The sequence below is a fragment of the Antechinus flavipes genome, chromosome 2, assembly GCF_016432865.1.
Source record: "Antechinus flavipes isolate AdamAnt ecotype Samford, QLD, Australia chromosome 2, AdamAnt_v2, whole genome shotgun sequence".
Lineage (NCBI taxonomy): Eukaryota > Metazoa > Chordata > Mammalia > Dasyuromorphia > Dasyuridae > Antechinus > Antechinus flavipes.
The window spans coordinates 641,741,550-641,760,580 of record NC_067399.1 but is presented as its reverse complement, the minus strand read 5'-3'; the positions used below and the strand labels follow the sequence as shown (position 1 = coordinate 641,760,580).

At 39.4% G+C, this 19,031-nt stretch overlaps 1 protein-coding gene across 5 annotated transcripts in view; it reads left to right on the top strand.

Annotated features, from left to right (window-relative positions):
• The window catches only part of CCDC33 (coiled-coil domain containing 33), a 204,566-nt gene that overhangs the window by 183,610 nt on the left and 1,925 nt on the right, over positions 1-19,031 (top strand). For 3 of the 5 annotated variants that reach the window (XM_051982256.1, XM_051982259.1, XM_051982258.1), the window contains 9 exons: positions 356-566; positions 951-1,039; positions 1,254-1,385; positions 3,371-3,479; positions 9,932-10,062; positions 13,900-13,986; positions 14,804-14,962; positions 18,428-18,482; positions 18,826-18,924. In XM_051982256.1, the coding sequence (XP_051838216.1) occupies positions 356-566; positions 951-1,039; positions 1,254-1,385; positions 3,371-3,479; positions 9,932-10,062; positions 13,900-13,986; positions 14,804-14,962; positions 18,428-18,460 (951 nt within the window). In that variant the 3' untranslated portion in view covers positions 18,461-18,482; positions 18,826-18,924. Of the gene's footprint in view, positions 1-355; positions 567-950; positions 1,040-1,253; positions 1,386-3,370; positions 3,480-9,931; positions 10,063-13,899; positions 13,987-14,803; positions 14,963-18,427; positions 18,483-18,825; positions 19,006-19,031 lie in introns of those variants that run through there. The other 2 variants (XM_051982257.1, XR_007951217.1) reach the window with 2 other exon arrangements.

Below are 19,031 nucleotides of genomic sequence, written 5' to 3'. Positions count from 1 at the left end.
TCTTATTGAAGACACATCATAGTAAGATTGAAAGAGGTCTGAATCTGACTTCTAACTACATATCCTATTGTAGCAAGTCATTTCATAACTCTGAACCTCAATTTTTCTATCCATAAAATAAAGGGCATGGAAATTATAATCTCTGTCAACTCAACATTATGTGATTCATTTCCTTAATTAATGCTTTGTGCTCATATTTTAGCTCAATTTTAGGAGATAGTTCAAAGATCTATATGGATCTTAGCAGATGTCTTTGGCAGATGAAGAAACTGAGATACAGATTGGGAAAGACATTTGCCCAATGACAGGTAGGCATTTACAAAATCAAGGAAATGGCGGTTGTTTGCTTTCCCAGGTAGAGAAGAAACCTAAACAATCAGATACATCATTAAATACCTGGAAGGAAACAGACAACTATCAGAAAGCCATAACAAAGATGGCCAATGACATCCTGTCTCTGCGAAGGCAAGTGACCTCCCTGGAGACAGAAAACAACTCCCTTCGGCAACAAGTGTCCACACAGGAACGGATGGGTCATGCTTCTGTGGAAGATGAAGAGATGATAGGTGAGAAAATCTTGAGACCTTCCATGCAGAAAGATCCAGGAACAGGAAGGCCCCTGGTACTTAAGAGGGTGGGACATTGAAAAAGTAATGGAGATGAAAGTTGGATACTATTATACCATTATAGTAAGTGTTGATCATTTTTCCTTCTTTACTGCTTTAGGAGGACTGAAGGTCTGTGTTCAGGTCTCAATCCTCCCAGTCCCTGGATAATAAGATCTATGTTTGGGGAGAAGAGGGAGCCTGGGGGAAGTGAATTTGCCCTTGGGGTTTCACATCTTTTGACCTGGTCTTTTTGGGTCTATGTTGAATTACTCTTTGATATGACTGGGGCTTGTTTGAGCTGATGGTGCCCATTAAATGATCCTTCCCATCCTGTCTCCATAGCAAACATGAAGCAAAAACTTTCCCAGAGCACCACAGAAACGAGAAGGTTGAAGGATAGGATACAGCAGCTGCAGAATGAGTTAATTCGGGTGAGTGGAATCTTACAAAGTGGAGAATACAGAAGGGGTGGATGGGAGGAATAAAAGTAAAGTAAAGAATTGGAGAAGGGGGAGGCAAGAGGTGGGGGGAAATATCAGTCCATGGTGGGGGAGGTATATCAGGAGAAGGGACTGTCCAGAGTTGGTTTTCAGTGTTTCTCTCTGTACCACAATCCCTCTTACCCCCACTCCATCATCTTTGCAGAAGAATGATCGGGAAAAGGACTTATTACTAATTCAACAGTCTCACAATCAACAGCAGCATAATCTGAGGAGGTATCAGGACAAACTGCAGAAGATGAAAGGTCTGGAGCAAACTGTGAGGAGCCAGGAGAAGGTAGACTTACCTGTGGGTCAGCCAGGCTATGATGAAGTGGTGGGTGCAGGACCTGAGGGCATTCAAGTAGCCAGAGAAAATAAATTAGGGAATGGTGATAAAGCAAGGCAGATAAGGGATGGAAACAGGAATTGCTTCGTGGACAAATTACATTGGGGGCTACTAGGAGCCCTTTTAACTCTGAAATCTTGTAGTTTTAGAAGGCAACTTGCCAAAGTAAAAAAAAAAAAATTGCTCTTTAGAAGTCAGGGTCTCATCTGTGGGAAAGGCTCTTTCCATTTCTGGGTCTCTGTTTGAAACTGTAAAATTAAAACTGTAAAAATTAAATTGTAAAAACTGTAAAAATTAAACAATTAGGCTAGATGAGGAGTCCTTAATGTTTTTTGTGCCAAGGACCTTTTTGGCATGTGGTGAAGTCATTGGATCCCTTCATAGAATAATGTTTTAAAATACATAAAAATACATTGAAATTCAAAAAACAATTAAATATTGAAGCAGAGTTATCAATGTTTTCAGTAAGTTCATAGTATCAAGTAGTGAGAATCCTGGCCATCATAATACCTAGTCTCCCTTTCTGGACCCTGAGCAAAAAGATCCTGAGAGAAGATGAAGAAAGAGCGGTCCACATTTTTGGGAAGCTCATGAGACTGAGGAGGTGAGACTCTTACTTTCTAACATATGAGCAGATGGTTTCCTAGCCCTTCAGTCACAGAAAGGTACAAAAAGTAAGATTCATTCTCCCATCAAGCGCATGGAGCTCTGGGTCTCTGATTGCTGTTGATGGACAGACACTCAGGAACTGAATGGGAAGCAAAGAAATCAATCAGCAGGTTCTGGACTTCAAAACCCCCCTTATCAATACAAGGACATTGTAATTAAGAAGATATGTCAACCTTGTATACCTAGATGAGATGAAGTTGCCTTGCTAAATGCAAGCTTACTAGACCAGTTACTGAGGTCTATAGGAACCTCCTAGTACATAGAGAAGTCAGTAGTCAAATGTGAAGTCATCTCTGTCACTCCTCCCAGGCTCACACAGGGAACAAATTAGACACCATCAAAATCCAGTGAGTGAGACATACAGACAACATTTATTCCTACTCTAAGCTACAAACTCAGCTCTCGTGGGCAACATCCCTCAGATCCATTAAAATAATTACCTCACATTTCTATAGCACTTTAGAGTTTACAAAGTAAGTTTCTCACACTACCCCATGAGAAGTAGAGAGAGGTTTTGTTGTTGAGTCATTTGAATCATGTATGATTCTCTGTGACCCCATTTGGGGTTGGTTTTCTTGGCAAAGTCATTAGAGTTGTTTGCCATTCCTTCTCCAGCTGATTTTACAGATGAGGGAACTGAGGCAGATAGGGTTAAATGACTTGCCCAGGGTCACACAGTTAGCAAGTATATGAGGTCAGATTAGACCTCTAAGTCCTCTTGACACCAGTCCTGTTCTTTTATCTACTGTATCACCTGTCAAGTTAATTTATATATACATATATATAATTACCTATATTTTATATTTATATATAATTATAATATATTATACATATATATAATTAATAACATGTGGTAGAGACAGGACTCATTGGAAAACATCAAGACTTTCAGTCTAGTCTTCTTCCCCTCTCCCTATTCTGTTTTTCATTAGGTCAAGAGTTTTAAACTTAGGGACATATATATGTGTGTGTATGTATGTTTATTTCAATATAATTTCCTTATTTTGTAAACTTCTAAATTTTAAAAGACTTCACCTGATTACAAAAGGGGTTCTTGGCATAGAAACTATTAAAAAGTTCTGATCTAGGTCCAGACAAAGAAAGGCCAAACAACCTAGAATTCTGTTCAGCTCCAGCTGAGTGGTACCACTTGGCTGGTTCATATCTCCCCATTCTTTGCCTTCTCTCTGCTATGATGGTGATTCAAACAATAGAATTTGACTGGTTCACATCTCCCCTTTCTTTTCCTTCTCTCCACCACGCAGGTGATTCAAAGAATGGAGAAGATCTTGGAGGAGAAAGTATTTCAGCCATCCACAGAAAGATCTGATATAGTAACATCATCCCTGGGACGACCTCTGGGGAGGCACACGGGTAAGTCAGAGCGGTTCTGAAGAATTTATTTTAACTCAATAATTATTCATCTTGAATCACCATCCCCTGGGACAGATCCTGAGGGAGACATACAGATGAAGAAGACAAGGGATCTGCCTTCAAGATGCTTAAAATCTAGAAAAGGGCCCCACTCTTCAGCTTCATCCCTAAGATGCATGGCCACCATACTGAAAGGACCCAGACCTCCAAAAGGTCATCTTTGGCTACCTCTGTGAATGAAACAAGCCATTAACATATCTAAGCCCCTCACCTATTTCTCTTTAATTTATTTCATTAACAAGTCTTTACTGAATACAATCTATATGCTCAGAGCTATGGAGAAGGCAGGAGGCACAGAACCTTTCCTTAGAGAACTCTCAATTAGGTCAAAACTATAACATGATCTCAAAGCCCTTCATCTTTCAGGTCACTCTTCTCAAGGTGCTCTCTAGTTTATTAATGTCTTCCCCAAAATGTGGCAACCAAAGCCGAACACAAGACTACAGTAGTAAAGCTAGGTAAAGTACTGAACTGATAGCCAGGAAGATCCTGCCTCCAAGGCACTCTGCACGACTCTGGACACATTATGTGACTCTCTGAGAGTCTGTTTTCCCATCTCTAAAATGAGGGGATGAACTCGATGATCTCTAAGGCACCTTCTGTTCTAAGATCCAATGAATATGTGGTCTTCACTGAGCAGAGTACATTGGGGAATCATTATGTCTCTCTCTTCTGGTTACTTCCCTCTGTTAATACAGCCTAAGATCAAGTTGGCTTTTAGAGTCACCAGATGGTACTGCTGACACATGTTGAGTTTTCCATTCATTGAAATCCTCAGGTCTTTTTTTCAGACAAACTAATCTCTCATCAACCTTCCCCTAATTGTACTCTTAAGAAATTGATTTTTTGAGTCCAAATGAAGGACTTTACATTTATCTCAATTCCACTTAACCTTCTTGATCTGGCTTAAAATTCTAGCCTGGTAACTTTGATTCTGATATCAGATTGTTAACCTTCCTCCTAGGTTTTGTGTCATCAGTCAATTAAATAGCATTCTATCTAGGCCTTCTTCTAAGCCAAGGAGAAGGAGGCAAATCCCTCTTCCACTTGGTGATATGTGGAAAATTTTAAGACATCTATCATTATCACCTCTAAATCACTAGATATTCTATTTGGCATAAACTCATGACCCTTAACTATCCTGACTAACCTCCTTTGATATTCTCCAGCCAACTGAACCTAATCTCTAGGTGTGATCTGACCGAGATGGCAAGATTGTCCCTGGGTCCTCTGCTTTGTTTAATATATCATAAATGTTGATATTCCTTCCCCCCTCTCTCAGTTCTGATTTTTCTAAACATTTAACAAGAGACATGCTGATAAATGTTTAACAACTGGCTTTCTAGAGAAAAAAAAGATTTCTTAACCTATTTTAAGTTTAATCAACAATATTTAAATTATGTGCATCACTTTATTAAGTCTAGACAACAAAACAATAAACAAATTCTGACTTGTAATGTTCATCAATTTCCAAAGTATATTTACTTATGATGAACATTTTTAATTGAATAAAAGCTTTTTTAATCTTCAAAATATATGCAAAGATAGTTTTCAGCATTCATCCTTGCAAAACTTGGTATTGCAATTTTTTCTCTCTCCCTTCCAAGTAATCCAGTATATGTTAAACATGTACAATTGTTTTATACTTATTTCCACATTTATCATACTGCACAAGAAAAATTAGATCAAAAAGTAAAAAATAAAAACAAAATAAAAAGCAAGCAACAACAAAAAAGGTGAAAAAATTATGTTCTCATTCACATTTAGTCCCCATAGTCCTCTTTCTGGATGCAGATGGCTTTCTCCATCACAAGTTTATTGAAATTAGCCTGAGTTACCCCATTGTTGAAAACAGCCATGTCCATCAGAGTTATCATCACATAATTTTGTGGTTGCTATATACAATGTTTTCTTGGTTCTACTCACTTCATCAGTTCATGTAAATCTCCCCAGGTCTTTCTTAAATCATCTGAAATGAAAACATTCATATACCATAACTTATTCAGCAATTCCCCAATTGATGATCATCCATTCAGTTTCCTTGCCATTACAAAAAAAGGCTGCTACAAACATTTTTACACACACGGGAGCTTTTCCCTTTTTATGAAACACTGCTGAGTCAAAGATAGGAACACACAATTTGATAGCGCTTTGGTCAGAGTTCCAAATTGCTTTCCAGAATGGTTGGATCACTTCACAACTCCACCAATAATGTATTAGTATCCCCTCCAACATTTATCATTATCTTTTTTTGTTTTCTTAGTCAATCTGAGAGGTGTGTAGGGATACCTCAGAATTGTCTTAATTTGTATTTCTCTGATCAATAATGATTTGGAGCATTTTTTCATATGACTAGAATTCGTTTTAATTTCATTATCTGAAAATTGTCTGTTCTTATCCTTTGACCATTTATCTTTTGGAGAATGGCTTGATTTCTTATAAATTTGAATCAATTATTTATATATTTTAGAAGTGAGGTTTTTGTAGAACCTTTGGATATTAAAAAGTTTTCCCCATTTTTCTGTTTCTCTTCTAATCTTGTCTGCATTGATTTTGTTTGTACAAAAATGTTTTAATTTAATATAATCAAAATTATCCATGTCGTATTTCATACTTTGCTCTAGTTTTTCTTTGGATGTAAATTCCTTTCTTCTCCACAGATCTGAGAGAAGACTATCCCTTTCTATTAAATTGCTTATAGCATCACTCTTTGTGTCTAAATCATCAACCCCTTTTGATCTTATCTTGGCATAGGGTATTAGAATTTCTGTCATACTATTTTCCAATTTTCCCAGCAATTTTAGTCAAATAGTGAGTTTTTATCCCAGAAGTTGGCATCTTTGGATTTATCAAACACTGGATTACTATAGTCATTGAGTTTACAATGAACATTTAACAATCGGCTCTCTCTTGAGTCTTTGCTCCAGCAAAGCATTGTATTTATCCCTATTTCATCTCATTTACTTAGATTGAGTTCAAGCTGTAAAGACTTTTCTGGATCATGTCCCTGTCCTTCAATAGTTTATCTATCCTTCATTGTTTTGTGTCAGTTACAATTTTGATAAGCATACTATATTATACTACTCAGCTGATTCTATTGGTCCCTTTTTGGTCAAAGAAGGAAAGGTACTACAGACAGAGTGACTCATGAATATTCATAAGTGCCACTTCAGTCCACAGAGAAATTCTTTTAATTCCTATATTTAAATTTACCTGGGTTAGATCAATCTTGGGGGCCCTTTACCATGATAAGCCAACAGGCCAGTGTCCCATCCTTTGATTTGGCCCTACCGGGCCAACAAGGAAATTGGTCCCTCCTTATCACTAGTATACTCAAAGTTACCTGAGTATCCTTATCCTAGTTTAGTGCATTTGTAAGAGCTTAAGTGCCCTTAGTATATCTCAGTACAAAACCACACAGTTCCTAACATATGCTGGCAATCTATTAGCAATTCTATTTATCAGATCAGTTTTAGATGAAAGATTTAGAGCTAAAAGAGGCTTTTAATTCCACTCCCTCCCTCCTCATTTTACAGATGAGGGAATTGAAATGAAGTGAGATGAAGTGACTTGCTGAGATTCACTGGGAGTGAATGTCTATGGAAAGATTTGAACTAACTCCAAAACTTCCGCTCCTGCCTCTATAGTTTAGAGCAAGTTGCTTGTCTAGTGTGCAGTTTTTGCACGATGCTTCAAATACTTTGAACTGAACCAAAGCAGGGAGCAGGTAAGGCAATCAAGTAAGGAGAATATGTCCTGCACCCTTCTGTCAAAGGAGTATTCCCACTCAGTTACTAAAATGAATATAAAACTTGATGAAATCCATTTTAAATAATAAACTCATAGATAGTAAAAATTATCCTCCCCTTTTTGTATTTGTATCCCTAGTGATTAGGACAGTGCCTGGCATATGGTAATATTAGCATAGTATTTATTGATTGATGGATTAAGCACATTTCAATACAAACCTCCTTCCAAATGGACACTGATTGGATACACTTGAACCACTTCTGATTTCATCTTGCTGTATTGCCTTCTAGCCCTTTTCTTTCCAAATTGTCCACTAAAAATTGTGAGAGATTGCCAATACTTTGCTAAAAGTCTAGCCATTTACAATATTTCATCTAACAGTATGGAAACTCAAAAAAATTTAACAAAAATTTTAATGTGCTATTTTTAAAAATTATCACTCTTCTAGATATGCACCAGTCATCCTTTTGATATATTTAACAATTTCACCAGTAACCAAAAACAAATTAATTAGCTTATAGTTTGCAAACCCCATTCTCTTCCCTTTGTTTAAAATTAGTGTAATGTTTTCCCTTTTTCAAGAGGGTTCTTCGTTCTTTTTGAAGATTATCAACAAAGGCTCAGCAATCATAATCACTACTTCTTTCAGTATCTTGGACTATAATTCTGCCTGGTAACTTGAATCTAACAAAAAAACATTTCTTTGTTTTTCCTTTGCTCCAACTTCCTAATACCATTTTGGGTCTATTTCAATTCAAATATCATTCTCCTTGCAAAGAAAATGAAAAAAAAAATCAGAGTTAAATAGTTGTTCTTTCTCTTGATTCTTTATTACTTAGGCAACTAAATACAACAGTGGATAGAGAACTGGAGTGAAGAAGATCCAACTTTAAACTCAATCCCAAACAATTACTAGCTGTATGACTCTGGGCAAGTCATTCAACTTCTGTTTACCTCAGTTTACTCGAGTAAATTAAGAATAATAATATCAGGCATAAAGGTCAAATGAAATAATATTTGTAAAGCACATAGTATTTGTGTAAAGCGCATAGAACACAATAGGTTCTATACAAATGCTTATCCCCTTCTCCCATTATCTAATGCATCCTAAGTAATCTTCTTCCTTCTTTTTCCAGTAGCCGTGTTATTTTTAGCATCCCTTATAAGCTTTAGCTCAGTATAAACTTTAGTGTTCCTGACACCATACCTTGCCATGCTTTGTTGTTCATTCTTGGTTGCTTTCTCTTGCTTCCATCTCTGGTACATGTCCCTTAATACTCTAAGTTGGTCACTGAGCACCTTGTGCATCCACATTGGTCTCTCTAAAGTTCCCCTTTTTTCCTTCCTATTGGGATTGCTTCTTTTGGTGCCTTGAGAATTTCATTCTTGATAACTTCCCTTCCTCTTTGTCTTCTCCTATAGAACTTTAATCTATTGGATCCAATGTATTTTTCTTTAAACACTGAAATATTCTCTCTCAATAGTTAGGGGATGTGTTCCACTAGGATTTCTTTTCTCTATCACAGACTTTAAGATTTCAAAATTGCCTGCTTTAGCAATCAGTCCTTCCTTGCTGGTAATAATCTGGTTATAGCTATTTCTTCTTTGCTTCTTCTATCTCTTGAAGGATTATTAGAGAGATTTCAGTTAAGCCTGAAAGCATCCAAGTTTCTGAGATTCATCTGGATCATTGAAATGATCTCATGTCATCTGGAACACTAAGCTAGTCACAGTACATTGGAAGGCTTACTATTTAGGAAGTCTAAATAACCTATAAGGCAGAATATCAAGAATCATAGGATCACTGATTTTAAAGACAAATAAGTCCTTGGAGATCATCTAATCTAAATCCTTAATTTTACAAATGAGAAGACTGAAGTTTAGGGGAAGGAAGTGATTTATCCAAGACTACCAGATACGAAGTAAGACAGAGCCAGGATAAAAATGCAGGGCATCAGATCCCAAATTCAGTGGAATCCCATTTCCCAAAACCACATTGTTCTCTCTGTGCAGGATGGACTGGATAAAGAGAAGCTGAAGGTAGAGAGCTAACCTAGTAAGGGATTGCAGCAACTTTTTATTTTTTAGATTTTCTCATCCCCTCATTCTCTCCAACTCAATTCAATTCAATAAACATATATTAGATACCTGTTATGTACAGAATATTGTGCTAGATGCTGGAAGAGTTAGGAAGTTTAGATCTTCAATGAATAAGTACCTCCTATAAAGTACAAAGAATGAAATAATGCCACTTCACAATGAGTTTACATTAGAATAGGGGAGATAAAAGTACACATAAAAATATATATATATAGCACAAATTTAAAGTGAATATAAAAGCAAATATATACTAAAAAGTCCCATCCAAGGGAGCTGGGCTAGTAAGCAGTTGGGAAAATTGGGAAAGGTTTCATGCAGAGGATGGTGCCCTGGCTACATCTTAAAGGAAGAGAAGGACTCTTATCAGAGGTAAGGAGGCAGTACAGGTAAGACGCCATCCCTGTCTTCATGGAGCTTACAGCCTAGCAGGAGGTTATGATGCATCCCCAGAAAACTTGAATGCACTATAAAACCTAAGGGCATTAGGAAGATATGAGTGAATTTCCATGTTAGGTCCCTTCTAGCCACTCTTCTCTCCCTAGGCCCCATGGGGGAGAGTGTGCCCTTTGACTTTTACTCCATATTGCTGTCCGAGAACGCAAGGCTGCGGAATGAGCTGGATAAAAACCGCCACCAGTCTTCCCCCATCATCCTGCAGCAGCAAGCCCTACCGGTAAGAGCCCGGGCTGCCAATCCACAAACATGCTTCTGCATTGTCCTTTGCATGCGGACTGCTCACCTGCTTCAGGCCCCCAAACACCCGCTCAGAACAGGAGGAGACAAATCACAAGTAGCCAACTATCATCCAAAGTCAGATATAGGAAAACTTGGAATATACCAAACCATTGGGACAAGGAACCTAATTGGGCATGTCTGGGAGCTCTGGGGCTACCTCAGAGATGAGGAAAAATGGAATTTATGGGCTTGCTTGCCAGGTCAGATCTCTGGTCCTATTATAATTTCTAGTTGGTTCCACTACTTTGCATGACCATTCTTCCCATGCATGTCCCTATATCTTCACCAAGAGAGCAAAGGGTTTCACTGCTTTGCATGACCATTCTCCCTATACATGACCCTATATCTTCACCAGGAAAGCAAAGGGTCCTTTCTCTTTTTTTTTTCTTTTTGCTGAGGCAATTGGGGTTAAGTGACTTGCCCAAGATCACACAGCCAGGAAGTGTTAAGTGTTTGAGACCAGATTTGAACTCAGGTCCTCCTGACTTCAGGGCTGGTGCTCTATCCATTGCACCACTAGCTGCCCTTAAAGGATCCTTTCAAGCTGGAATCAGTCACCAGGTTGGATGATTAATCACCGGGTACCACAGCATTACCTACAATGACCCATGACTCCTAGTGCAGGCTGGGTAACAGGTGTAGGTTACGTTTTTTTTTACCATGATTTTATAGAGGTCTCCTGGAACTTGAGCTGACTTCCAGCTTTTGAACCAAATTGATTGCTTCTTCAGATGTGTGTGTGTGTGTGTGTCGATGCATCCACTGAATAATGGTTAAAGTAGATAAGAGTAGCTCCATTTGAGAGCTTCACTTTCCACTTTATTCTGTGACAAAGGGTAACCTAACTTTTGGACCACCCCTTTCCACCCTCTCACACTCTATGCTCAACATCCCTTTTGCTTCCTACAAGTCCATTGAGTGGAACCAATAGAAGTCCTAATTTAGAGGCTTAGGCTTCCCCTCCCTGAGCCCCAAACCCAGTCTTCCTCACAGCCACTTTCTCAGTGCTCTTTCTTCCCTTCCTGACATCTCCTGGGATTCCTGGGGAGAGCTGGAGTTTTTTCTCCACAGTCCCAGGAGAACTCTGGGGAGAAGGGAGTGGTCAGAGACTTGGCAGAGAGGCTGCACCTATTTATCACACCTGGGGAGTCTACTTAGAATCCTCAGAATCCAAGAGATTTATTCTGCTCATTTTCAGCCTCCAGGGCACTCATACACAGCTGAGCACTGCCCTTTAATCAAGCCTGCACATGCAAAGAGCTGAATTTGCTCTTTTTAAAATATTTTATTTCCTCCCAGTTACATGCAAAACAATTTTTATATTTGTTTTTAAAACTTTGAGTTCCAGATTCTCTTCCTCCCTCCCTTCCCACCCCACCCCACTGAGAAGGCACATGTGAAACTATACAAAACATTTCCAGTCATGTTGCAAAAAAAAAAAAAAAAATAGATTTCCCCCACAAAAAAACCTTCAAGAAAAATAAAATTTTAAAAAGTATCCTTCAGCCTGTATTTAGACATAATCAGTTCTTTCTCTAGTGATGGATAGCACTTTTCATCATAAGTCCTTCAGAGTAGTCTTGCATCATTGTATTTCTGAGAAAAGCAAAGTCATCTCCAGCTGATCATCCCACAACATTGCTGTTACTTTGTACACAGTACATTCACTTTGTGTGAGCTCATGGTGGGTTTTCAGGTTTTTCTGAGAGTATCCTGCAAAGAACTGAATTTGCAGATGAGCTCTTGGGCAAGAAGTTTCTTCACTTCACAAAAGGACTTTTAAACAATGGGTCCTCCTTTGGACAAGCCCAATAGATAAAGAAATCCTATTTCTGTAACAGATAAATAGGGGCAGAATATAGAGAGAGTCTTTGCTTTACAAAATGATTCTTTTACTTTACACAACCATTTTGCAGAGGTTTCCTTTAAATAGAGGGCTCAAATATATTTGAAATGATTTGATTTACAGAAATAAATTTTATTTTAAAAATTAAATCACGTATTTTTAATTAACAAAATCTATTTTCTCTCCTTCCCATCCCACCCCATATTTGGAGGGAAAAGAAAAAGAAAAAAGAAAAGCAAAATTTTTATAACACATATGTACTGTCAAACAAAACAAATTTCCAAATTGGCCAAGTGCAAAAAATGCATGTCTCATTCTGCACCTCCCCGCAAAAATTTGACTTAACTGCAATTTTTTAGAACCATGATGATAAGATAAAGTCAATTTTACCTATCCCACAAAATGGACCATTGTATCCTACAGGATAGTTGCTGTTACTTTGGATTCTAGAGTAAGGAACAAACACAGTTTCTTATTGCCAAGGAAGGGTTAGTCTCCATGGAGGTGTGAAAGCAGTGGGGAAAGAAACTAGTGTCTCATGTAGATTTGGGGTGGGAGGGATGCCATTCAGAGCCATCTGGTTCCATCATGGTGTGGCCAATCCAGGATCCAGGACCTTAATCCCCTACTTTCCCTTTCCAGGAAAGGATATCCAGAACAGATTCTCTCCCCCTCTATCCCTAAACAAGAAGCATGCCTATTGTAGCCTCAGGAAAATCCCCCAGCATATGAGGAAAGATATAGGACTGTTCTCTTCCCATCACTGGCATGCTAATATAACAATGTAGTCCTTAACTCAGACCTCATTAATATAGAATCGGAGACCATTTGAACAGGAGATATTTTAGATAAAGCTTCTTTTTACACTTACAAAAGGGTTAACAGAATATAAATGAACCGGCTGTATAAGATTTAAGAGGACCCAGCTAACCAAAGAGAAAAAAAATTATTTTCTTGCATTTTAATTGACATCCTGACCATTCTTGCTTTTCCACTGAAGCAGGCCTTTTAGATACCTCTACATTATCAAAATTTAAGTATTCTAAATCAAATTTGCATTTTAAAATATTCTAAAATTTAGATTTTTAAAATATATTTAAACTGACTTCCCCTGATATGAATACAAATCAGTCCAATTTGCCCATCTCTCACTATACCTCTTTCTAGGATACCTCCCCCTTCTTTCCTTAAGCCATCCTTTGTCATCTTTTCTGGAGCTAAAATCTGATTGGAGTAAATGGTCCCTTTTAAGGGAACTTTTTCTGCAGAATTCTTGATAATCAGAGCAATAAAATATTTTTAATATGAATCATCTCCCATATATCTTCAACAGATTAGCTATCAGATCCTTTTTCTGTATGCAATTTGTTATAACAAGATTTTATTCATCTAAATCTCTTGCATATCATTTTATATTTTCCAAAGTTCTTTACTCTTCCCTGAGGTAGATCGAGTAGGAGTCTATCATTCTACAGATCAGAAGACCAAAATCTGTGGAATGTAGTATGCTTAGGAAGTAGTGCTAAATATGGAATTAGATTTGACTGCTAACTAGCTCTATCCCTGCAAACTTAGGCAATCAGTTTCCCAATTTGGACAACTAGAGCTTTAGACTAGGTGCTCATAAAGGTCCCTACCAAAGCCAAGACCTATGATCCCTAGTTACAGCTTCAGGACTTAGCCTTAGGGTCATGAAGGCTCAATAAGACATGATAGAACCAAGACTAGACCTATGGTCAGCTCACACCGTTTATTTGTTGTCAAAAGTGACTCACTTTCTGTTCTATGTGTACATGAAACTCCACAGAGGTCAGGGGGTAACTTCTGGCAGATCACCTACTCTGGCTGGGTCTCAGTTTGCCTCAGGCATGTATTGGGATCATAATAGTGCGGTTCCCCTACTGGCCAGATTTGTGCTTTTGCCAACAGGACTTCCTTTCCGGCACTTCAGACAAGCTCAATCTTATGGCCAAATTGGAGAGCGCTCAAGGTCATATACAGATTCTGGAGAACGAGGTAGGTGAAGTCTGAAGTTCTCAATGGAGTCTTCCTAGATGAAGGAGAGAAGGAAGAGGTCAGGGCTTGGAAGAGGTCAAAGCTTCAAGAACCATGACTACAGACTAAAGATCAGGAGTAGAATGTTGGAGCTAAATGGCAAGAATTCACCTGGAGTTAATCTTTCACATAATGATTGAACATTTTGGGGGGCAATAGGGTGGGGGGTAGTGGTGGTTCAAATAAAACATGGAGAGATGGGATAATGGAAAATTGGCCATGGAAAATTGCAGACTAAGGGTAATCAAAGCAATGAAATATTTTTAATATGAGTCATCTCTCAAGTAGATTCAGCAGATTGGCTATCAGATCCTATTTCTGTATGCAATTTGTTATATCAAGATTTTATTCATCTTAATTTCTTGCATACCATTTTGAATGAATAGTAAGGATTCTTGGTAATGAAATCATACCCTTCCATACTTATAAAATGAAGGGGTTAAACTCAATGACCATGGGATGGAGGAAACAATACAGAGAAGAGAAACTGAGTTATTTAATCAGAGCACACTCAACTTCCTATTTTACCTTGGAGTGGAGCCCATGGTTCCAAGAGCCTGAGGCAGGACCTTTTTCATAGACATGTAGCCACCAAAGTGGCTACCCTTCCCTATTCTCCCACCCCAGCTGCCATTATAAGCCCAAATATCTGCTCCAGGTGGGGAGGAGGGAGATAGCCCTGAGAAAGCACCGAGCACCCACTTGTCCCATCCCCACTGGACAGTCTCCTCTGTCAGGACCTTGACATCCATCTTTATTTCTCTCTGGGCTATATAAGTTGGAAGATTCGGCTCGACAATGGGAACAAGAAAAGCAAGGCCTGATGTCGAAGTTGGTGGAACAAGGCCATGGCTCTATACCTGGCTCCAATCCTATGTTGATGGATGTCCAAATGAGTGGCCTCCCGAGCCTGGGGACTGGAGCGAAGACCATGGAGGTGGGTACTACCCCAGTCTGTCTGTGAAAGATTGGCTTTAGGCAAATTGCAGGCTGGTGCCGAGGAAGCCTGACTTCTAGCATCAGCTCTGGCACAAATTCCTTGTGAAATGTTGAGCGTGTCCCTTCTCTGTAAACCTCAGTCTTTTCATCTCTAAAATGGAGCTCATCATTGTCCCATCCCCATCATCAATACCATCATGAGGCATCTGGTTCTGAGACCGTCCCAGCACAACACTACCCAAGTGCTGAGGGACTGTCTCGGGGAAAGAGGGTTGTGGGACTGAGAGATCAATTATTCCCCATACCCTGTGTAATAACTGAAAAATACCATATCAAAATGGATCTAGACACAGCAAAACTGCCTCAGACACTTACTGCCCTGGAGACATACTTACATGGGCAATTCATTAGAACTTCAATTTGTTTATATGTAAATCATGTGAACTGATATTCTCCCTACCCACCTACAGGTTTGTCATAAGGGTGGTGCTTTGTTAAACTTAAATGTGAGTTTTGATGAGGGGAGAGCTTTGCCCATGACTTGCCCTAAGGGGAAAGGGGGTGAGATTCCTAGAATTCTGATTCTATGGATGTGATAGAGTTCTCCTCTGTGAGAATATAAGAATTTTTTTTAAAGGGAAAAGCGAATTTTTAACATTTTCAAAATGTAACTTTTTAAAAAGCAATAGAACATGACATAAAAATACATGGGTCTGTGTACATGTATTTATGTGTGCATATGTGTGTATTTATATATATATAATAGCAAGTACATATGTGTGCTATGTATGCATATATGTAAATATATCTATATACATTTTTTATTAACCAGAGTTGTGATTTCCTCAGTGGAAAAAGGTAAAGAATGAACCCCTACCAATTCAGGTTGGCATTCCCTGTACAAACTGGCATTTTAGAGAGGGAGACCAGGTTTCCATTTACTACTCTCTGTTGCCTTTCCCATTAGATAACATACTTTTTATAATAAAAACTCTCTACAATGCCTTGAGATTTGCAGAACAATTTTCAAACAGTCACCTCCTGAGTTGGGTTGTGAGCTTATTATGATGCCCATTTAAAGCTGAGGAAAGGAATCAGCATGAGGTTGTGCATGGAAAGCCAGACTCTAAACTACAAAGCTGTGCATTCAAGTACATATACTGGCTGTGGAACTCTGGGTAAGCCAAAATCTTTCAGGGCTAGATGGCTCGCTAAGACTATAGGTTCTAGAAAAGATTTGATCTTCATTGATAAGTTTTCCTCAATGGAAATCCCTGTACCAGTGAAGTTACTGGTTCAAACAGAAAACAATGGAGAGGGGCAGCAGGGTACCAGTGGATAGTGTACCAGCCCTGGAGCCAGAAGAAACTGAGTTCAAATCTGAACTACTAGCTGTGTAATCTTACTCATCATTTAACCCAGATTTCTTTGAAAAAGAAAGAGAAAGAAATGGAGATAAATGAGATCCAGAGAGAAAGGCCAGACCCAGGGTCACACAACAGTATTTTTTGATAATTTCGTCTACATTAGTTTATGTACTTATTTTCCTTTTTCTAAGGTAATACAGATTAATAGAAAGGCCATCATTGGCCTTTTCTCTTCAGAAATCCCTTAGTAGAAGGCAAATGAGTGGTCCCAAAGAATTCCCTCTACCCCTCTCTCTCATTTATATGTGGACTATTGACAGACTGAAAAGGAGCAAGCCTGAAGACTATGGTCACTTGTAGAGAGGAAGCAAAAAAAAAAAAAAAAGAATTTCCATCAATCCATGGTTTTCTCAAAAGGTGATAATGGAACAATAGGTTGAGGGAGCTGGAGGCTGCAAAGACAGCTCCTGTTACCCCAGGAACCAAAGTGGAAAGTCTGTTCAATTTTCTGTCCAAAATTCTTTAGATCTCAGTAACATTTATACAATAAAGAAACCAGGTTATTAATTTTCCCTTTGGAAGTCAAGAACAAATCTGACCTCCATTGTAAGGAGTGAGCCAAGAAGGGATCCTAAGCTCAAGAGCTTTAAAAAAAAGTGCTAACCACTTTTACATATATGATCCCAGTTGATACTTACAAGATTGTGAGGTAAATGCTATTGTTAGCCCCATTTTACAGATGAGAAAACTAAGGCAAACAGAGGTTAAGTGATCTGCTTACGGTCTCACAGCTAATAAGTATCTCAGGCCATATTTGAACTTGGGCCTTCCTAATTCCAGAACCAGCACTCAATGCACATGGGTCACTGTGCTGCCCTGTCTAGAAAAAAGATAGAAAGAAAAGCAGAGCAAACTAGGAAATAGGAAGTGATTTCCCAATAGGGAGTAAGGAAGGAAGAACCAAGGAGAGCAATTTCCAATTCCTTGGTGCTTTGGAGGGAGAGGGTTGTGGTGGGGATGATTGGGAGAATAGTGCAGAGAAATCATGAGTGATCTGGTAGAGCAAATTATTGCTGCTACCAAGACATTTTCTATGAATGAGATGAGTTATCAGATAGGTAGAAGGATAGATGGGAAAGAGGGATGGGGAGAGAGGGGGGAAGAAGAAAGAAGGAAAGGAAGGAAGGAAGAAAGGAAGGAAGGAAAGGAAGGAAGGAATGAATGAAGGAAGGAAGGAAAGAAGGAAGGAAGGGAGGGAGGGAGGGAAGGAGGGAGGAGGTAGAAAAAGAGAGAGGAAGAGAGGGAGGGGGAGAATGGAAGGAGGATGAAGAGAGAAAAGGAGGGAAGAAGGAAGGGGCAAAAGAGAAAGAGGAAGGGAGGGAGAAAAGATGGAAAGAAAGACAAAAGGGGGAGAGGAAGAGATGAAGGGAGAGAGAAATGAAGAGAAAGAGAGGAAGAGAAAAATAAGGAAAGAAAAGAAACGAGAAAGAGAAGGAAAGAAAAGGAAGGAAAGGAAAGGAAAAGAAAAGAAGGAAATGAGAAAGGAAGGAAGAAAGGGAAGAAGGGAGAAATGGATGGTGAGAAAGAAAAAAATAAAATAAAAATTTAAACAAGTAGAAAAAAGCTGAAGAGTGAGAATCAGAGTCAGAGCAGTAGCCTGTTAGAATGTAAGCTCTTTGCAAGTAAGCTCTTTGCTTAATTCGTTGTCTCTGTATCCCTAGCCCAGTGCCTGGCACATAGAAGGGACTTAACAAAGCCATGTGATTATATGAATATTTTATATAATCTAACTATGGATTGATCAGTGTAGCTTTAACCAAAATAAAGGAATGGATACCATTAGAGTGTGAGTATGTGAGTGTATATGAGTGTGTGTGTGTGTGTCTTGTGTGTGTGAGTGTAGTGTGTAGGGGTGAATCCCCACACAGATACACACACACATACACACACACACACATACACCCTCCCTTATGCCGGCCCCCAGAGCAGCCCCTTCAGCTCACTGCCGCGGGGGATCTCTGTCCCTGGCCAAGTCGTAGCCTTCTGAGCTGGTAAAGACCTTGGAGGTCATTCAGCCCAACCTCCTGATTTTACAGATGAGGAACCAGAGTTCCAGGGACTGGAAGTGACAAACTCGGGATCGTTAAAGAAGTGAGTAGCCAAGCTGGGGTCCAGCCCCAGGGGGGCCCATTGGGTTGCTGCCTCGAGGCTCATTGCTCCCTTCCTCCTCCCCCATCGCAGAGCAGGATGTCATTAAGTTTCAGATCAAACAGGGCAGACAGTCACTAAGTACCACCCCAAGGAGGACATCGGAAGTGGAGGACTTGGTGCTTTGCCCTAAGCACACCAAACAAACCCCCTCCCCCAAGAGCTCTTCAATGAGCTGTTCTGGCTCATGGGCCAGGTTATGTCTGGGCAGGGGGTGCTTAGAAAGGACCCATTTCTGAGACATCATGATCTATCTGAGGTCCCCCTGCCTTTGTCTTCTGTGCAGAGGAGTTCTACGGGCCATACGACTTTCAAAGAGCCGCAAAAACAGGATCCGTTACCGCTCCATCCAGAACTTGAGCCGTAAATGTCACCGAAGATAGAAGTGAAACCGGCAGGAGCACAGAATAGGCATCCTTCTCCTGGAACCAGGCCCCTAACAACTTTATTAATTGCATAGAGCTTGGTGAGTGTCCATGAGGAAGCCCCAGC